General features: G+C 41.0%; 2 protein-coding genes across 3 annotated transcripts in view; one reads left to right on the top strand and one right to left on the bottom strand.

Moving 5' to 3' along the window:
- Nucleotides 1-13,205, top strand: part of LOC123354608 — a 35,623-nt gene extending 22,418 nt beyond the window's left edge. Inside the window, exons 21-30 of the mRNA XM_044996725.1 lie at nt 85-275; nt 1,556-1,681; nt 3,035-3,227; nt 5,765-5,887; nt 7,080-7,231; nt 8,203-8,289; nt 9,085-9,231; nt 10,573-10,770; nt 12,041-12,171; nt 12,532-13,205. Of these exons, the coding sequence (XP_044852660.1) occupies nt 85-275; nt 1,556-1,681; nt 3,035-3,227; nt 5,765-5,887; nt 7,080-7,231; nt 8,203-8,289; nt 9,085-9,231; nt 10,573-10,770; nt 12,041-12,171; nt 12,532-12,778 (1,595 nt within the window). The 3' untranslated portion in view covers nt 12,779-13,205. The remainder of the gene's footprint in view (nt 1-84; nt 276-1,555; nt 1,682-3,034; nt 3,228-5,764; nt 5,888-7,079; nt 7,232-8,202; nt 8,290-9,084; nt 9,232-10,572; nt 10,771-12,040; nt 12,172-12,531) is intronic.
- Nucleotides 13,206-15,797: 2,592 nt separating this feature from the next.
- On the bottom strand, nt 15,798-20,378 carry BTG4 (BTG anti-proliferation factor 4). 2 transcript variants are annotated; one of them, XM_044997376.1, is made up of 5 exons: nt 20,312-20,378; nt 18,955-19,178; nt 18,216-18,353; nt 16,717-16,915; nt 15,798-16,172 (listed from the first exon to the last, which is right to left on the bottom strand). In XM_044997376.1, exons 2-5 carry the CDS (start codon nt 19,125-19,127, stop codon nt 15,981-15,983), a joined length of 702 nt encoding a protein of 233 aa, XP_044853311.1. In that variant the 5' UTR covers nt 19,128-19,178; nt 20,312-20,378; the 3' UTR covers nt 15,798-15,980. The 2 variants fall into 2 exon arrangements, with proteins under 2 accessions (XP_044853311.1, XP_044853312.1); XM_044997377.1 differs by having other exon boundaries at nt 20,329-20,348.
- Between the last annotated feature and the right edge of the window lie 214 nt (nt 20,379-20,592).

The following is a 20,592-nucleotide window of genomic DNA, read 5'->3' as shown; positions in this document are numbered from 1 at the left end:
AAATTCAGTAGCTTCCCTTATATAACCACTCATTAGGACTCAGTTTCCAAGCTGAGAGTAATTGCTAACATTCTGTACCTACAGCTGAGAGAGATGAAAAAGAGCAAGAAGTTCGAGTTATATTGGTGATCAGGAAAGCGCTGGAAAAAATGGTTCAATTTATTCAAAAGATGCAGCTCGAGGAAGGCCGATTACAAAGGCAGATGAAGGAGAAAGCATGGCAAAGGAGCAAGAACTTTAACACAGAGACAGCACCCAGATTCAAGCCCAGAAAGGTGAGGTCACTGTTAGGTTGAGTTAAATATCACTAACCTTATTCTGCAGGAAACTATGGTTTCCCTCTGAAGCACATTTAAAGCCAGTTTTAACTGCCCAAGAACCTCCCATCTCATACAGGGCCTTCTCCTCCTTTATCCACAGACTAGGCTGAAGAAGAAAGTGAGCAGAATGATATTAAACAAAAGTCAGTCATCCTAAACAGCTGCTACTCAGATAATCAATTTTAAACTTGTACAGAAAAATATAGCACTATGCTGTTAGCAATGGTAAAGCCATATTTCCTTTGAGATAGAAAAGCCAGTTTGATTGTGAAACAGTGCTGGTTAGGAGTCAAACTGGCCAGACTGAAATTAGGAGTTAGAAAGAGGAATTGCCAAATACGATGTTTAGTGTTATGTTTCTGACTGGTACAGAACCTCTTCATGTTAGCAGTTTAAAAAAACATGAGATCTGTTACATGGCATCATAGACATTAGAGCTAGATAAGACCAGTTAGATCATGAAAGATCATCCCTAGGGACTGATTCTCAAAAGCTTTCCCAGTCATATGTTACATGTATGAAGAGATGAAGCTTCAAATGCTGTCCATAGCCCAGTGAAGTGACTAGTTAAATAAATAGGACTCTTTTTCTCTTTTTATTGACTTGTGACTTTGCCAGGGTGGGCAGGGATGGTGTCCCTAGCCTCTGTTTGGAAGAAGCTGGGAGTGAGCGACAGGGAATGGATTACTTGATGATTCCCTGTTCATTCCCTCTGGGGCACCTGGCATTGGCAACTGTTGGAAGACAGGATACTGGGCTAGATGGACCTTTGGTCTGACCCAGTATGGCCGTTCTTATGTGTTTGTGGTGGTCATGCCTTCATCTAGCACCTATCAGATTTCATTGTCTGGAAGCTTTTCCTTTTAATTTTACCCTGTTACTCTGAATTATTCTATCCAAAACAAACCTCCTTGATGTTTACACCTTTCAAATTCTTGCAGGCTTTTATCACGTCCCGCGTCACTGCTTGATCCAGCTGCCATATTTATTTATTTCAGTCTTTCTCTTAAATTAGTCCCTTGAGGCCCCTTAATCATTTTTGTTAGTATTTCCTGAACTCTCAGCACTTGTCTGAATTGCTTTGGTGATGAGATGACGAGAACTGAGTGCACTATTCTTGATACAGTCACACAAGCTTTATAGATAAAGTTCTATTTTAATCATAAGAAAAATGCAATCCTTAATTTAGGCAACTAGCTTGCTCATTTGCTAATATTTCATACCATTTTTTCTAGATCATACTACATCATGTTGCTGAATTTCAGGAACATATAATGAAACAACAGGTCAATGTGGAGTCTGCATACAGCAGACTGGAATATCTCAGGGACTTGTTGGACATCCAGGCTCTGCAGGCAAAGGTACTGACTTCACCTGGAGGTTTGAGATAATGTTATGTATTACCCAATTTTTCCAGCAACGACAGGTTGTTGGTATGTTCTTAGAATAAAATCTTAGCATGGAATCAGACACCCAGAAAAACAAATCACTGTATTTGAGAATTGCAAGAATTGGTTTAATTTAAGAATTTATTTTATCATGGACTTTGAATCTTGTACATAAAATAAAAATTCAATTAAGAAATGTAATATTTTGGCAGCAGTGTTAGAATGATGTGCAAGATGTCAGTTTGGATCTACATTTTTAACAGGTGAACATCCTCCTCCTAAAGGTACTCCCATAAAGTGTGACAGTACCTGCTAGGAACCCAGGAGGTGGGATGGTCCCAGAGTCTGGGCTCCATACTGAGCCCAGATGTTTACACTGCAGTTTTATAGCCCTGCAGCTCAAGCCTCACAAGCCTGAGTCAGTTGACATGGGCCAGCTGCAGGTGTTTTATTGCAGTCTTGACATACCCTGCATGACTTAGAAACACAAATCCCAATGACTTTTAATGGGTCTTGTGCTCCTAAATCACAGAGGTGCTTTTGAAAACCCCACCCTTGGTATCTATAATGTTTTAATTAAGGGCTGTGTCCAGAAAAATTTAGATACAGATCCAAACCCTCTTGACATCAGTTGAAGTCTTTCAATTGATTTCATGCAGGTTTGGATCAGGCTCTCTGTTCTTTTGAGTGGCCAGTTTACATAGTCTGTCTATTTTAGGCTACGTTGGTTAAAAAAAATGATCACTGGAGTTATCAGGGTGGTCATGGCTGAACACCTCCCCTCTTCTCTTTCCCTTACTTCAAAATGCCTTATGATGTTTGGTCTCTTGAAGTTCCCCTTCCTCTTACATCTCGGCTTCTTTTCACTCCCCATGAGTCTGTCACCTATATCTATAGCTGAACTCCAGCTTATTACTCTAAATGAAATAAGGTTATTATACTGCAGTGTTGGAGAGGGAGAGTTTGACCATGTATATGGCACTTGCAAATACATCCCACATAAACTGGGGACATTAAGCACATAAAATTAAATTTTTTTTGGTCTTAAAACCCTTTACACAAGCTTCAGGAATGTGGACAGTTTAAAGAGATGGGAGCTGTGAGCCCGTTACCACCCAGCCATACACTCATTAGGAACCCCCAAACTATTTGTGATTAGGCACGCTTGTAGCACAGGTCACACCTCCTAGTCCTGTTATAAACTGATTTGCATGTACAAGGTTTGCATGGAAATATTAAGAATGACAGGCTGCATTTGCAGTGGTATTAATGACTCACATATGAACAACAAGTGTGTTTGTCTTTGTCTGATCTGTGCTATTTCAGGCTCTTCTCTCTGGGACATCACAATGCTTTGAAAACTACCAAGGGACCAGATTTTATGGTATTGCTGGTGTCCCCCACAGCACATGGGCAGTCATCCATCGAAAACTGATTCCATTGTTGAAGTCTCTGGTTCAGACACTGGAGGAAAACAAAAGGAGTGATAGGTCATTTGAGACACTAATTCTTCAATCAGGTAAAGGTACAGTCAATAATTTCATTTTAATCCAACTCAAAAACTGTTGCTGGAGTGAAAAAGTTCTCATGTGCTAAAAACTGAAGCGCCAACCCTGCAGCAGAAAGTTAAGTATGTGCTTAATTTTATACATTTGAGGAGTCCCATGAGTCAAAGGTTCTACTCAGATGTGTAAAATGAAGCATGTGTGTAAACTGTTTCCAGGATCAGAGCCTATCTTTGCAACCATAAAAATAATGTATAGACGTTTACAAAATTCAGATAATCTTTTATTAGACTATTCAAAAATTGAAGTGCATTGTGTGTACACTCTCTTTTGCAATCCCCCATCCTTCTGGAAATTTCCAGAAGCAAAAAGTCAGTTTTCATCAGAATGATGTTCTTGCTATAGGCCAGATAGTCAGAATCAAAATTCCGTCAGTTAAAATTCAAAGGAAAAAATAAGGTCTAAAGTTTAGATATTTTCAGTCTCTACTGATAAAGGAAGGTGAAACTGCAGATTTCTGAGGAGAATAATAAGTGAGATTTTTTAGCCACAAAACCTTATGCCCAAATAAATCTGTTAGTCTTTAAGGTGCCACTGGACTCCTTGTTGTTTTTGAGGAGAATAATGTATATGGTGAGAATTCATCATAATGTACAGTAGATTGTCTTAACTTCCAGGGGGAGTTTTTGCAAGAGAACAAGATTAGGAGCATGGTGACCGAGTACTTGAGTTCTTGCATCTTTACTCAGGCCTGAGGATGGATTTGATTACTTGGACTATACAAGATCTTTGGAATCAATGGATGTTAGATACTTAAATACCTTTTGAGGATCTGGCTTTTTGCCCTAACTAGAAGGTTTCAATCCTAGGAAATCTTGAAATATGTAATCTTGGTGCATCTGTCTCCATTCCATTCCATTCCGCTGCAGAATGGAGTCCCTACCCTCAGCTTGGCAGTATGAAACCTTATGCAAACACAGAAATCAATGGCAAAGCTTTTACTTTCCCTCATGTGAGCATTCAAACTGTAAATTGTGATGTAACCAGACTTGTAGTTACATAAAAGTTCTAAATGCTGTTTATTGACAAACAAAGCTGAAATATACAAGCTATCAAAATGTTGGCTACATTTGAGGATGCAAACATTTAGTCAATATGGAATATGTCTGTCTGCCAACCTAGAGAGAAAAACATAGTGGAATTTCCAAAGCAATTTAATAACTGTTTCTTTCCTCTATTTTATTATTCCCCTTTCTCATAATTCAACTTCCTTTCCAGTCTCCCAATATGAATGATCAAATTAAAATGTAAAGATTTTTTTCTTTTTTTTAGATTTGTAACAAATATATTTTCTTCTTAATGTCTATCAGCCACAATCTCTGCTAAGATCATTAACTGTAAGGTTGGGATTTGAATGATTAGTTTTTCAAAGATCTGCTCTTCCATGTAATATCTTCAATATAATCAGATCCAGTGCTGTGTCATTCATTTACAAGGTATAGCTATTTTATGAATACTGAAGTAACTAGTAATGAATCACTGATTAAGGACCTGATATGTGCTTAAGTCCTATTGAAGTCCATAGAAGAGAAGCACGTGCATAGGAATGCGGTTGCTCACAGACTTAAATTTAAGCATGTACTTAAGTAATTTGGTGAATCAGGGCCTAAATGATGGCAGCTACAGCATCTAGTTCATTTCACTCTCTATCACTCATCAGTCTCTTTGGAACACACTGAAGATTTCAGTTAAAATGTGGAAGCAGCCCAAAAAGCCTTAAGATTTGTCAGCACTTTAGAAAGAATTGGTGATTATAAAAATACCAAGACTGTATTAAAATAATTAATACAAGAAGAATCAAATGGGCATTCTTCTTCTTTCTTGAACCAGCATTGGTTCCCATTTCTGTAGCGATATTTCAGCTAACATTGCTTGACTATTTCCAGCATTGATGAGAAAGCTGTCACATAATGTTTGCAAGGTAAGAAGAGGAGGGATCAGCTTGCATAGAGTGCTAAGAATTGCCAAGAATGAGAGTCAGAATAGATAAGTATGAGCTCACAAATTCCATTCCCTTATAATAATCTAATGTGTTGTCTTGCAACATCTATCTCACAATTGTCGTCATCTTCATTAAGGTTATAGAAAATCATTTGTAATATATTTAAGATGTTTTAAATCAAATTTCTTTTCTCTTTTCATCAATCAAAATGTATCATTGACAAACAGAATGCCTTTAATAAAAAGCTTCATAAAATTACCAGGAGTATTTTCTATGCACTCCAAGCAGGAGTTTTGAAAAATAAGAGGTATTTATTTTACCCATTTTATTCACTGCGGAGAAGAGAACTCTCTTTTCAAGTTATATTAAAATCTCTTTAGTAACCAGCACTTAGTTTTGGGCAAACAATTAAACAGGTTGCTCAAAATATTACCTTCATTGCACCAGTAAATTGTTTTATTCCAGGATATAAGTTTCTTATTTGCCTCATGCACACACTGTAAGAGACAGTTATTTTTCACAGTTATATTTTTATATTTATTTGTCTAGATGATAATAAAGCCAAATATATGAAATCTTCTCCACTTCTCACTCTTCTGAAAGATGTGAATGACCAGCTCCAAGGTCATGCGATGGCAGTTGGGTTTCTGAAAAGTCATCTGCAGGAAAAAGGTAAATTTCCTTCCCTTCTGTTTTTAATGTACATGTTTAGCACAATTCAGTATAACATTGGGAGATCTCTTTCTGTGTAAGCTTAGAGTTCGCTACTACTCATATGCATTGGGATTAACTTGTCTCAATCAGGGCAGATGTCCTAATGTCATTTATGTTTATTCTGTGGTGGAAGTATGGACTAATGGCAAATATAGGGGGATCTGAGAGTTTGGGGTCAATTCCTGCCTTTGCCAGTGATTTACTCTGTGATCTTAGGCAAGTCATTTAACCTCTCTGTGCCTTGGTTGTATAACAACACTTACCAGTTTTACTGGATGGGATGAAATTTGGTTAGTTGTAAAGCTTTTTGCACTTTGAGATCCTTGGATGGAAGGCATAATACATCAGAATCGCTTTATTTCCTATTAAACTGTGATGCTATAAACATTAGGAGAAGTATAGTAGATTATTCACTGACCAACTGTGCACTTAACAAGCCTCGGGCTTTATTCTAATATAGGGGTAAGTCTGGTCATGTTTTAACTAAATCTGAGCGCATTGCTGCAGATCTAGCCATCTTCTCTTTCTGACACAGGTTACATGCATAAAGTGCTCTTATTATATACCTTTTAACAATGACTCTCATGCTTTCAAGTAAACAACTTACTTTATTTCTCTGTAACAGGAACAGAAAGATTCCACTGACTAGGGTTAAACAATCACGATGTATAATGCAGAGTCTGAGTGTGCAAATATAACAGCCTCAGAATTAAATAAAATGACAGTAATAAATAGATAATAGACAATTGGGTATTCTATTCTATATACTTTCTTACACCATCCTCATCACCATAGCATCTGAGTGCCTTCCAGTAATGCATTGAAGGATATGACTAATATTTGTCACATACTGTTTTCTTTCATCCTCTCACCGGGAGAGAAGAGTATGCAGTGGAATTGTCTTGTTTGGTAGGGTGTTTTGTTGTTGTCTTTGTCATTTCTATTACTAAATGTTGTATAAATAGTCAAAAAAATGGGTTGTGTGTCATTTAAAAGTGTTTGCAGTGAAATCAGTCTTTCCCAGAAAGCTCCACCTGCGCATTCTTCTTGTCCCTTAATATTTCATGATAAAGGAAAATGTACATTGGTGCTAAATACAAACGTAAAATGAAAATAAGTGAGTCTGTTGAAATACTGTTGTTCTCTGCAGACACAGGAAGTCCTTTTCAGGATATATTGGATGCTTTGATGACTCATAAAGGTGAACTAATACCAGTTCATCCCCCAACACTTTCTGCAAGAGAGTTTGTAATATACCAATATGGCATCTCCATTCTTGAGTTTCTCAGGCCTCATATCAATGTAAGTTTAACATACTACAAGAAAATATTTCCATTCTCAGAAGGAAGCATGCATTTGTAGAAAAGCACCAATAAAACCCAGCAATGGGCTGCAGGAAACCCATCCATTGTAGGTGAAGGATGGATAGAGACTGCTCAGTGAGTGAGAGATTCAAAGGAGTCAAAGCCATATTTCAGCTACAGTAGCTTGGAAGAATGGTCATATGGCTGCGGTACTGGGCTGGGTCTCAGGAGATTGTGTTCAATTCCTGGTTCTGCCACAGACTCTTTGTGGGACCCTGGTCAAGTCACTTGATCTCTTTGTGCTTCAGTTCCACTATAAAATGGACATAATACTTCCTTTGTCTATATGGCTTTTAAACTTTGATACAGGAAATGTCCTAGGCCTGCTCTACACCCTAAAACTTAGGTTGACTTAGCTCAGGGCTGTGAAAAATTTCATTATGCAGCATAGTTAGATCAGCCCTACTGCAGATGCAGCTACAACCTCTTGAGGGGGTGGATTTATTACAGTGATGGAAAAAAAACCTTCCATCACTGTACTAAGCATCTACGTGACAGCACAACAGTCGTGTAGCTGCAGCTGTGATGCTGTAGTATTTGTAGTGTAGACATACCTTTATATCTGTGCTTGTACCACACTAGCGCAGTGGGGCCCTGATCTTGGTTAAGGCTTCTAAAAGCTACTGTAATACAGTAAATAAATAATAATAATCATGGAGCACTAACCACCAGAAGCACTGGGCTCAAGTACCCTTTGATTTATTTAATTAGAAAATTGGCAAGATGAACTCCAGTGATATGCTGGGGACATTTTAAACACACTCCATATTCATGCGGTATTTGTTGGCTCTGCTTCAATTGAAAATCAAAGCTGACATTTAAATTAATTTATATCCCACTAATCCATCTGACTTTGAAGATATGAAGTACATACACATTTTTACGGAAACAATTATTTTTCCCTTTTAGGCTCCAGAAATTAACCTGTGTGTTGCCTCCAGCATACCTCTCAGTAACACCACAGGCAATGCCTTCCAAAACTCTTTCTTTTATCAGGTATGTCAGCTTAGATCCTTGTCAGCATCCTCAATATTTTTGTCAGCTATATTAAATTTTTGGATTAAGGAGTGAAATGCAAATACGCTTCCTATTTATCAAATCATGGCACATTTGATTCCTTCTAGGAAAAGATTGCTTAACAAAGAAACAAAAAATGTCTCTGTGAAAGAACCACCTCTCATCTGCCAGTGATATGTTCCAGTTAGTGTTTGACGTAAAGCTAATCGAGCTCTCTAAGATAGTGGTCATGGGTCTGTGTGCCATAGATGGGTCATACTCATAGCTTGAGAGGGCTGGTACAATTACTATATATCTAGCGACAATCAGTTTCAATTTTCGAAAGAAATCTTTTCAATCCAGATTCTGCCACCCTTACTCACACTGAATAGCACCTCACTCTGCGAATAGCCCTAATTGATCTCAGTGGAGTAGGAGTGCTGTGAGTAAGGAGGGCAAAATCTAACCCACAACTATTACTTATTTCTATATAGGGATTCTGAGGGAAGAGGTGAGATTTTGTATCATGGTATAGTTGGGGAAGAGGAAATTCCCTAGAAGTCTTCACACCCACTAAAATAATCTAAAAGTGTGTTTTCTCATGAGAGAAAAGTGTAAGGGTACACACCAGCCCGTCCTGAATAAAACCCTTTAATAGTTGCACTTTCTGGCAGTTGTGCATATGTTTATCCCCAATGGACTCTAAATAGTATGTCTAATGTCCATGAAAGTAGCATCCCAGCCGTCTCTATTGCTGTCTTCTTGTCTCTGCTCTGCATATTTTTTTCTTCTCAGATTTCAGAGAAAAAATTATTCATTTTAAGAGAGTATCTGGGTTGTGTGGGCAGCTTCATTCTGCTGCTGGTGCACTGTCTGGCTCACATCACTGCTGCTGACCTCAGCCATGACTCTAGCCCCACCTTTCAGAGACTGTTTTATCAGGTATAATGATACACTATATATCCAGTTACATTAGGGCACTAACTCTTTGCAAAGATTTACCTTATTAAAACCAGGGCTCTTTGTCACCTTATGGCATTGCTTGGAATAATAAGCAGTAAGGAGGGAGGTGGGATAAGATGCTTACCTGTTGACTGCAATGCAAACAAGTCTTCGGGTTTCCTGGAGAACATTAGTGGCATGGTATCAATAACATATGAGGATCATACTGGAGACGCTGTTAACAGAATGCTGGAAAAGTATCCAAAGAACACTGCTTCAAACTACATGGCACCATATTGTAAAGCAGCAGAAAGCTCCAAAGCAATGTATACTCATCCCTTCAGTACAAACGATACTGATTCAGAAATACCTGCAACATGCTTCCGTCACTGGGTGGTAGCGTTGGGGACAGCTATATTTCTAGCAACCTACTGCCCAGTGCATGGAAGTCTCAAGTGGCTGGGGAAATGTATTCAGAGTTTTGAGCTGGGGTATCATTGCAAAATAAGACCTGCATATTGCCACTCCTGGCCCAGAAAATTTAGCCACTATCTAGATCTCTGTGTGTGGGATTCAGCTTGGGCCACTGGAGGTTCATAGAATCCAAGGCCAAAAGGGTCCACTGTAATAATACAGGCCAGAGGACTTCCCCAAAATAATTCTTGTTTGAGCTAGAACATATATTTCTTTTAAATGATCCAATTTTGATTTAAAAATTGGCAGTGACGGAGAATCCATCACAATCCTTGGTAATAGTTTCAATGGTTAATTACTCTCACTGTTAAAAATTTAGCCTTATTTCCAGTCTGAATTTGTCTAGCTTTAATTTCCAGCCATTGGATCTTGGAGATACATTGGTGGATAACTGGTATCTCCTCGGGCACACAAACAGAGATGTGATTCCCCAAAGGACTGCCTGCAGAAGGCTATCCTTGGTGCTCATGCAAAGGTTGGACTAGCAGCGTTGCCCAGATCCCAGCACAGTGCAAATACCTCACAGGGAACTCTGCTGGTTCTGCTCATGCCTGACCTGATACTCTAATCATGAGTGTCTCCTGAAGAGAGACTGTTAAGAGTGCCACATTAACCCACATTGTGTGGTGCATTTGTGATCTGCACACACATTCTCAAAGGACTAACTTAAAGCAAATAAACTAATTTATTTTGTGATGTGAATCTAGGCTTCCAGAGCTGAAAAGTTATTATTCTAACCCATTGTCTATCTACTCTCCTTTTCCTCTCCCTTCTCCTTGCTAATTATTACTTTTATGAATGTTAGCTTTAAATATTTCTTGGACAAATGCATTCAGGCTTTTAAAAATAATTTATCTCCATGTCTAGGCACTAAAGGCCTGTCTCAGTGAAATGTTCTCCCTTAGACTCCGGATGTCAGCAGTTCTCCAGGACAATAAATCCTCTGTGAAGATAAGTGAGATCCTGTTGAAGGGAGAACCATTCTCTGAGGAGAAATTAAATCTCATCTCTCAGCTTTTAGATGCAAAAGTAAAATCCGCCAGAGAGATGGAGGTGTCCGAGGAGGTAAGTAGAAAGGTTATGAACCCTGGTACGTTTCAGTGTCCCCAACCTTCTTACTACTTCACAGACTGGAATTCTAAATCAGATCTTAAACTCACATTTCTCACATCATTCTTCAGTAAAATCAGCCTTGTGCAGAGGGCCAGCATTAGCTCTAGGCATGATTTAAGCTCTCAGGTGGGACTTAAATGTAGGGTGACCAGATGTCCCAACTTTATAGGGACAGTCCCAATTTTTGGGTCTTTTTCTTATATAGGCTCCTATTACCCCCCTCCCACCTCCTGTCCTGATTTTTCATACTTGCTGTCCGGTCACCCTACTTAAATGGTGCACAATTCTGGCTCTGCACAGAGATGAATTTCACCCTAACTGGTGTACATATTCAATATAGTCAGAGGCCTGCTCTCTGCTGGGCCTGCTAAGACATCCTTAGAGTTAGGGTTAATAGCAGTGGAACTAAACCAATTGTCCAATCTGCATGATGCGTTTATTTAAAGTTACTGTCACAAATTTCAGAACTAAAGCAAGCAACAGTGTCCCAAAGGCAGACAAATCCCTGCTGCATTCAGTGTTTAAAGAATAAATGTGACATCTTAGCATTCAGGTCATGCAGTTGAACATTAAACACACTGTAAATCATATGACGCTTCTAACCCCAGCAGCTTCCTTTTGTTTTCCATGTCAAATGACCTTTGTTGGCTGACTTTCATTAAAGATATTTGCTCAAAGAAGAGACAACATAAAGGTCTCCTTCTATCCAGTTTTCTATGAAACTAAATAAGGCCTGTCACAATGTCTTTGACATGGTTGTAGGGTTTTTTTAAACAAGCAGTAGATGAAATCCTCAGCTAGTCAATTGTAATCACTGGAGTTATGCTGACTTACACCAGCTAAGGATCTGGCCCAGTATTTTTTTTTTAAAGGAATGGTCATTCTATTCATCTGCTTGCTTAGCATCTTAATATCACCTGTTACATTGTGAATGGACAAATGTGCAGGGATTGACTAGAATGACTCATGTTTCATTAGACTTAGAGGTATAGCAGGGTTATGGAAAAGAGAATTGTTGTTTCTGCAGCAAGTCTTATTCAAACTGCCTCAAAAGCTGACATTTCATCTGAAAATGTTTTGGGCCAGGAGGAATTCAGAATATCCCAGGGCAGTGTAAAAAGCCATGTCTTTGAAGATAAATTGCAGACAGAGTCCATAAAAGGCTTTTAAAACCAATACTGACACGTCCTCCCTTTGTATCCCTATGGTCTGGTGCATGAAGAGGAATAGGAACCTCTTACTCCATACAAATCTTGAGGACCTGCTGAAGAATAAACTATCTGTAAAGAAGAAAGAGTGTTTCACCCACACCTCAGCTGGCAGGAAAGAGAACAGCTTTGGTTTGAGAACAAGGTGGGAATGATTTTTAGATGTTTTAATAAGTGGCATGCAAATATTCTCAGTGAATAAAGAACAGCAGGTCAAGTTCTCTGCTGGTGTAACTCCATTGACGTCATGGTTCAGCAGTGAACATGCTGCAGCAGTTTTGGGCCCTGAATTTCAAGCCTATGTCACAAACAGTGACTTGTCAATCTTTTCCTTTGCTTCTCGCCATCCTGCCCCCACTATCTGTCTTATCTAGATTAAGCTTCTGCCAGGTAGTCTTCATCCTAGTCCCACTCTCCATGGCAGAAGCAGAGATGTTGCTTTAGCTGTGGCATTTCTACTGTCTGTCTTATTTTAAGTCATAAACATTTGCTTCTATTTCGTCAGCCCAGAAGAGGAAAGCTGCTCTTACTTCAGCCTTTCGGAAATGGAAGATCAGTTGGATACATTAACTGAGGAGCTGGTGAAAGTCATAGAGGAAGAACATTTTTTAATGTATGCAGCTAGTGAAGATTTTCTCTTTGGTTTGAAGAAAGACTGTTTGGTAAAGCAAATCGAAATATTAGAAGGGAAAATAGCAAAGGCAGAGAGGTGTTTAAATAATAATAACAACAGGAAAGAAAAAAATTGGTGACTTTCTTCTAGCGTGGGTGTCTGCACTCACCTTCAGACTTTACTCACACAAAAAAAAGGTTTATTCCAAGACAGGTGCATTGTTTTTCAAACTCAATTATTAAATCTGATTTAAAAGCATGTATGGTAACTTAAAAACTGACAGGGCCTAAGGCTAATCGACTCCCTTATTTCTTCTGAAATATCCCTTAGCAATAATAAGCAGTCAAGATATCTTGGTTATTGTCATTGCACAAGCATGTGAAATCTCAGTTAACTGTCAACTTAGCAAAGGAATGTAGGTGGTATTTTAGAACTCAACTCCCAGCTGATCTGTTCTGGTGCTTAATAAACTTGTTTTGATAACACTTAGGGTGACCAGACGTCCCGATTTTATCGGGACTGTCCTGATATTTGCTTGTTTGTCCCGCGTCCCGACCAATGTGAGGTCGGGACACTGGACAAACAAGCAAAGGCTCCGCAGCCCGAAGGGCTCGCGCCCTCCCCTGCCCCGACTCCGCCCCCTCCTTCCCCCATTGGATCCTTCCCCAAATCCTCGTCCCCATCCCTGCCCCCTCACTGCCCCATTGTCTCCCTCCCCAAATCCCCGCCTCTTTCCAAGCATGCCATGCCCAGGAGACGCAGGGGAGTGCGGGGCCGGGGTGAGTGTGAGTCTGGCCTGGCCCCGAGCAGGCAGGACTCGGGCGCGGTACCTGGAGGGAGAGTAGGGGTGCGGCCCGTGGGGTAGGTGGCGCTGTTCTCCCCACCTGGGCAGGGGACTCGGGAGCAGCCGCTGCTGCAGCTCCCACTGCTGCGGGGGGAGGAAGTGGCCAAGCACGTGGCGCTCGGCGGCTGCGGCTTTGGTGCCCGGGCCCGAACCCCCCGAGCCCGGGCCTGCTGCGGGGACCCAGCAGCGCGCACACTGCGCTCAGCCCCTGGCCAGTCGCGTCTGGGCTGGCTGCCCAGCTGGTGCAATCCCGTGGCGGAGGCATCGGCAGCCCAGTCCCGTTCGTTCCCCTGCAGGACCCGAGCGGGATGCGGGGGGCTGGGGCCTGCTGCCCCCACTCCGAGGCCGCCCGCAGGATTGCACCAGCTGGGCAGCCAGCCCAGACACGAGTGGCCAGGGGCTGGGTATGCACAGCATGCGCACTGGGTCCCTGCAGCAGGCCCAGGAGGTTCGTGGGCGCCAGAGCCGCAGCTGCCGAGCTTAGCCAGCGGCCGCTTCCTCCCCCCGCGGCAGTGGGAGCTGCAGCAGCGGCTGCTCCCGAGTCCTGCTGCCCAGGTGGGGAGAACAGCCGCTGCCTGGCCCCGCAGGCCACCCCGTACTCTCCCTCCACATACCGCGCCTGAGTCCTGCCTGCTCGGGGCCAGGCTGGACTCACACTCACCCCGGCCCCGCACTCCCCTGAGTCTCCCGGGCCTCCCTCCAGCGCTTGCGGAGGGAGGAGGAATCGGGGGTGGGGGATTTTTTTTTTTTTTGCTCTGCCGCCATTTTTTCCCCCTCTGCCCCCGCCCCGCCCCCCCCCGCATCCCGATATTTGACATGGGTGATCTGGTCACCCTAATAACACTCTATAGCACTAACCACTACAAACATTGGAGAAGACAGTCACACTTATCCATAGCCTTTAAATTTACAGGAAGACAGTTTCCTGTCCCATAGAAATTCTAATTCTGAAAGGTGCTGAGTACCTCTCACTTAGATGGACTTCGGTGTGAGCTGAAGTCTAGATCCTCAAAAAGGTATCTAAGCTCTTAACTTCTGGGCTCAAGTGCCCTCAACTCCTTGCAGCATCAGGCCTAGTTTACACTAGTGTGATACAAACAAGAATCTGAAGGAAAAGGAGCAGATGGCATCATACAGGAGATCAGCAACACAGAAGAGCATTTTGGATATGGATTTGAATGAGATTATTTCTGTTGCAATGGTTGTGAATCATTGAATGTCTTTTCTCTAATACTGTCAAACATCTGGCATAACTGTATCTAGTTCCTTCTATATTCTTAACTGGGTGATTTGATTGTAGTGTCCTATTAAAATAGGTACCTGTTATACCTTTTTAGAGTTCCTACATCAAACTAAACTGTAATTTATAAGTTGCATTCATTTGTGAAAATGCAAACAAAAAAGGTTTTGAAAACAAAAACCTAAACACAGCTCAGAACTGAAGTGGCCCATTCCAGGCTCTGAGGTGTACTGCAGAAGTGAATGGGAAGCATTGCTCCTGCAATCCCAGCACTACTTTAAGTAAGTTACCTACCAGTCTGAGATTGTTAATTTATTGAATAGTTTCCTGAAGCACTCTGTTAGATTGCTATTAATATAGCAACACTGCAGGCTCTTTATGAAGACTTCTAAATAGAAATACGGCCCACTTTACAACAAAAGATGGAGTCCTCCTCCCTTTTGTGGAGGGATCAAGTGGAGCCTATTAATCAACAGCAATTTTGTTTGAGAAACAGTTGCATGACTACATATATTCTTTTAAAGAAAAAAAAAAAACGATGATAGATGAGTGTCAAGGTCCATGTTGATCCTTGCTGCACCTACTGAGTAAGAAACATGTAATTAAGCGGGACTTGTTTTGGCTACATTTGAGCCCAAGAAGATCCACCCAGACATCTGGAGCCGCAGGAGAATTCCAGGATCAAATAAAGGATTTTTTTGTCTGTAGCTGTGATGGAGAGAGGTAGGCTTCTGCATTCTCTCCCTTGGACCATGCCCAATCCCCACCACAACAAAGCATGTTTAGGTCACATATGCTTGTCTAGTGGTCACTGAATCTCTAAACACCACATTTCTGTTCAATTCTCTCCTAGGAAAACATCAGTTTAGGATGCTCTTATAAAGAGCTTTCAGTAGAGGAGGGAAGACTTTCTTTTGGCATTCACCCTTCACACACCTGGTTATAAATCACAAGTGCAATTTTTAAAAACCACAACTAAGTTTATTAATCTCCATGTTTCCTTTTTAAGTTACAAATAGAATTACTAGTTTTCAGTATCTCTTATTAGAGCAATATAAAAATACATTAAAAGTTTAATAAAATCTTTACATTTCAGGTACATAAAATTAGGGAGAGAGAAATAAAACAGACAGGAGAAGGCAGAATTAAGTGCTTTTCTGTTTGGACAGGTTTTGTGGAAGCATCAAGCTTCCTACCACAGAGTCCAGTATTTTAGTGACCCATAAGAGCCAGGGTTAGAGTGGTGCAGGCACTGCTCTATCGGTTGGTGTTCACCCAATGATATCGGTCCATACGAGGTCCAGAAAAAGCAGCCATTGGCCAGTAGCATTTGAAGCCCTTGTGCTGGGGATAGTAAAGACTTGCCTGATGAAGTCCATTGGTTGTGTAGGTCTTCTTGCGAGGATACCGAGACCATGGCTGAATAGGCAGCTTGCAGTAGTCACTGAACTAAGAACAAAAACAACAAAGAGTCCTTGTGGCACTTTAGAGACTAAGATTTATTTGGGCATAAGCTTTTGTGGGCTAAAACCCACTTCATCAGATGCATGGAGTGGGGGGAGGGGGAGAGAAATACACAAGCAGAAAAATATATTATAGCACATGAAAAGATATGAGTTGCCTTAACAAGTGGGGGGGGGGTCAGTGCCAATGAGCCAATTCAATTAAGGTGAAAATGGCCTATTCTCAACAGTTGACAAGAAGGGGTGAATAGGAATAGATTAAAGATTTGTATTGAGCTTGGCCTCAAATTCCTTCTCAGGTATTACAGTTAGTGTAGAGATAAAGTCACTGCTTATTCATGCACATTTGTTGATTTGGGGTGACAAGAGGATCAAGAGCAGAACAGGCAGCCTACAGCGGTACTGACAGAAGAATTTGGAGTAGGATAGTTTGGTCTATCTTCCCCAGTAGATCATATTATAGGCCTGACTCTAGCTGTTTCCCCCTTTACAGCTGGAAATAAGGTTAGGATACACCACCAGCATCTTACCTGATAGACACTGTTTGGGTTGCTGACAGTAGGGATAGTTTTAGCTTCCTTGGTATAACCCTCCTCATCTGAGGAGGTGCCAGAATGAGAATCTGAGGTTGCTTTGTCAACAGCATGGCTGATGCGTTGAGAGAGTTCTCGGTCCTCCTCAGCACCTTCAAAGTGAACGACTGTGAAAGGCAGATTCTTCTCTCCATACCTAGAGCGGGGGGGGGGGGGGGAAGTGGGGGGCGTGTTTGCTCAGTTTCTTGCATAATAAAGCTTTGCACTAATACTGTACAGGCCCACTGCTATTTACTTGCAGACCCACAGGTATGATATTACTCTCTACTGTCTTTATGGTGAAGCCCCAGGCTTTCAGTACACTGGTATTACTTCTTTCCCATTAGTGGCAAGATGCCACTGTTGCATGCTTGGGGATTAGCAAGATACTAATTCAGGAGGTTCTGCTGTATTCCAGACTGAAGGGACTCCTCCTACAGGGAGGGTTGGTGAAGAGTTTAGCCCTAAAACTTCTCTTGTCTACACTGGCAATCTTAAAGTGCTTTAAACATGGCTTGTGTAGTTGCAGCAGAAAAACAAACACCACACCTCCACGAGGGGCACAGCTCCCAGCAATGGTGCACTGACTATACTGGCGCTCTACAGCACTGAAACTTGTAGCGCTCAGGGGTGTGTTTTTTTCCCACACCCCTGAGCGAGAAATTTGTACCACTGAAAAGTGCCAGTGTAGACAAGCCCTTAGTTTGAGAGCTTGGAGCCAGCACCAGTCCCTTGACAGTTTAGAATAGAACAAAGTGCATCCTTCTAATTAAGTATCCGAGGGGTAGCCGTGTTTGCTGCTTTTACAGATCCAGACTAAGAATCCTGTGGCACCTTATAGATTAACAGACATTTTGCAGCATGAGCTTTCATGGGTGAATTCCCACTTTGTCGGATGCAAACTTGCATTCACCCACGAAAGCTCATGCTGCAAAACGTCTGTTAATCTATAAGGTGCCACAGGATTCTTTGCTGCTTCTAATTAAGTTTGACTAGTTATAGCAGGGGTCCCCAACCTTTCAGAAGTGGTGTGCCGAGTCTTCATTTATTCACTTGTGTGCCAGTTATACATTTTAAGAACGTCTCTTTCTACAAGTCTATAATATAATAACTAAACTATTGTTGTATGTAAAGTAAATAAGGTTTTTAAAATGTTTAAGAAGCTTCATTTAAAATTCAATTAAAATGCAGAGCCCCCCAGACTGGTGGCCAGGACCTACGCAGTGTGAGTGCCACTGAAAAATCAGCTCGCGTGCTGCCTTTGGCATGCATGCCATATATTGCCTACCCCCGAGTTATAGGATTGTAAGAAAATCCACCACTCCTAATCATATGCTCCTTCGCAAATACATTTTTAGAACCATGTCCACATCTGGCCTCTGGAATGCATTGTATGCAGTGTAGCTGTGGACAATGAAGAGAGTAAGGATTAACAGTCACCTGAGTTCAGGCCTCACCTGCAGCACACATCAAATGGATCAACCCATATGGTGATCTCTCTTGGCAAGCCAAGGTTATCAAAATCCACATTACTCTCATAACAAGCTTGTTCCAGTACAGGATCTCTTGTCTGATGTTTGTTGATCCGTATACACCTAAAGAGAGTAGATAAGGGAGAGTATTATGCCATGGGGCTTGTGTTTACTGCAGTTAATTCAAATCCTATTCACACATCAAAACCCTTAGCTCAAATCTGGTGGTATTTTAAATTCAGATTATCTGGGCCCTAAGTGCTATTCAGGATATAGCCTGTGTTAGCACAAATCAGTTGCCAACACAACCATTGTTGCTCATTTGTTATTTTGCAGTGTAGCCACTTTCACTCAAGTTGAGATTAACTAGAGTTAACTCTGCAGTGAGAACAAGCCCTGAATTATGCATGCATTCTTATCAAGAAATCATTAGCTTCCTTAAGTGTGCAGCCAGGCTGCATTACCACATCTGCTCTATTCCTTGGCCCTTCATTCCTCCTATCAAGCTTGACAGGAAGAAAAAGTTCTTAATAAACCATCTTCAGTTCATTGCTTTTTCAGCATTTGCCTCATTTGCTTTACTGTATCCTGTATTATTATTCCTTGAGTAGTTCCTATATCTTTACATGGACGTTCCGAGAGCCTTACATTCTGTCTATTCCAGCTTGCTAGATGCTGGTCCCCCTTTTATCATAGCACCAAAGCATGGGGCCAGGTCTGTTACCTGAAGCCTTGTCCCCTAGATGGATTGTCTAGGTACCAGTGGTTCTTATATTTTTCAAACAGTATTGTTGTCAGCTTAGCTGCAAATTTCTCAGTTTTGTGCTTGCTCAGTTTGTCTTGCTTCTTCACCAGCCTTGTGATGAAAAAGACTGTGGCAGCAATTTCATCTTTCATTTTCTTTTTTAATCTGAGGTGCAGTAGGATGTACGAGCTGTTAGACCATCACTGCAGAGAGAGAAAGAACTATGCTGAAGAAACTCTAAACTAGCCTTAAAGGTACTAATTAAGTTTCACAATGGGCAAATGGTGAGAGGCCTAGACCAGCAAAGCCAAAAAGACCTTAGACATCCTAGAGAGACCAGGAAGTCACACTGAAGTGTTTTGTCACACAAGACTCAAAGATTAAGCAACAGTACAACTGTCCTCTTCATCCTTATTAGTCTAAGGAAGACTTGTCAGTTACACTATTGCTAGCCCCCATGTTCAGACTTCATCAATCAGATCCTCCCCCCAAGCCACCATTTTGCTTTAAAGATTGAGATTTTAAGATGGGTTTGATTTTTGAAGACTTTTAGAGTGCACTCAAATGACTTTTCAAGCTTCTCTGCAACCATGCCAGCTAAATGCATTTAAAAAAAAAAGTCTCAGTTACAATTCCAGGAACTGGATTTAAAAAACAGCCATCAAATATCAAACCTCATAAGAGTCAAAAGTTGTCACCACTATAATTAGTTTATGAATTAATAATGAAGGATTTTAGCTAGACTAGTGTTCTCAGTTTATTTAGAGCAACCCAATAGAAAGACTATCACTCCAAGAATGAGCATTACTTTAACAAGTACCAGTTGTAGGCACAACAAGCTTATAAACAAGTGTAGAGTACAGGAAAGTTATTATTAAGATAATCTAGTCTTGCCTAATAGGTTGCTCCTGTTTACAGAGAGATTACCTAGTTACAGATGCTATTCACATTACTCATCACTGAAGCATTAAGCACAGTAGAAGAACATTCAGAGATTAGAGAAATAGAAGGCAAGGCAGTGCTCCCACCCAACAATTATTTTTGGTGTGCTAGAGTCAAGAGTGAGCAACATATATTAGGGAGTTATATCAGTGCATTAACCCTTAGTCCACTATGTAGTGGATATAGTGTCATAATATAGGCCTTTTCCATGCCATAAAGGAGTAAATATTACTTTTAAAAGGGACCCTGTCAGATTAAAAACTGATAAAATTCCAGCTACTTTAAAACTCTCAGATATACTTTAACTACAATAAACAATTCAAAATATGTTCAACAAAAACATGTGTTTGTTGTCTTAGTAAACCATATACTCAAAAGCCACCCTCACACATACCAACTGTCACCACCTACTCTTACAAGCTGCAATCCCTTCTATGCTACAATTTTCTGCTTCAGGTGTATATAGAACTAGAACTCAACTGTCTGTTAAGGGCTTAACAACTGAACAGGTGTGTTCCATTATGCTGAATACAACTTGCTTTCTTCCAAGGCCGTGACAGTCTGGTTATTTTTTCCAGGCCTGAGGAGAGCTTTGTGCAGCTCCTTAACTTGTCTCTTCCATCAACAGGAGTTAATACATTAAAAGATATTATCTCATCTACCTTGTCTCTCTCA

The sequence above is a fragment of the Mauremys mutica genome, chromosome 22, assembly GCF_020497125.1.
Source record: "Mauremys mutica isolate MM-2020 ecotype Southern chromosome 22, ASM2049712v1, whole genome shotgun sequence".
NCBI lineage: Eukaryota > Metazoa > Chordata > Testudines > Geoemydidae > Mauremys > Mauremys mutica.
The sequence above is the reverse complement of the archived record's forward strand: the minus strand, read 5'-3'. Positions and strand labels throughout refer to the sequence as shown.

Bases quoted from the DNA above. Each gene is read 5' to 3' on its own strand.
- BTG4 (XM_044997376.1), bottom strand. From the start codon at position 19,127: ATGAAAGATGAAATTGCTGCCACAGTCTTTTTCATCACAAGGCTGGTG. The intron at 16,916-18,215 runs GTGAGGCCTGAA...CCCCCGCTCTAG, and splicing joins CCATTTGATGTGTGCTGCAG to GTATGGAGAGAAGAATCTGC. The intron at 16,173-16,716 runs GTAAGATGCTGG...TTTTGTTCTTAG, and splicing joins ACCCAAACAGTGTCTATCAG to TTCAGTGACTACTGCAAGCT.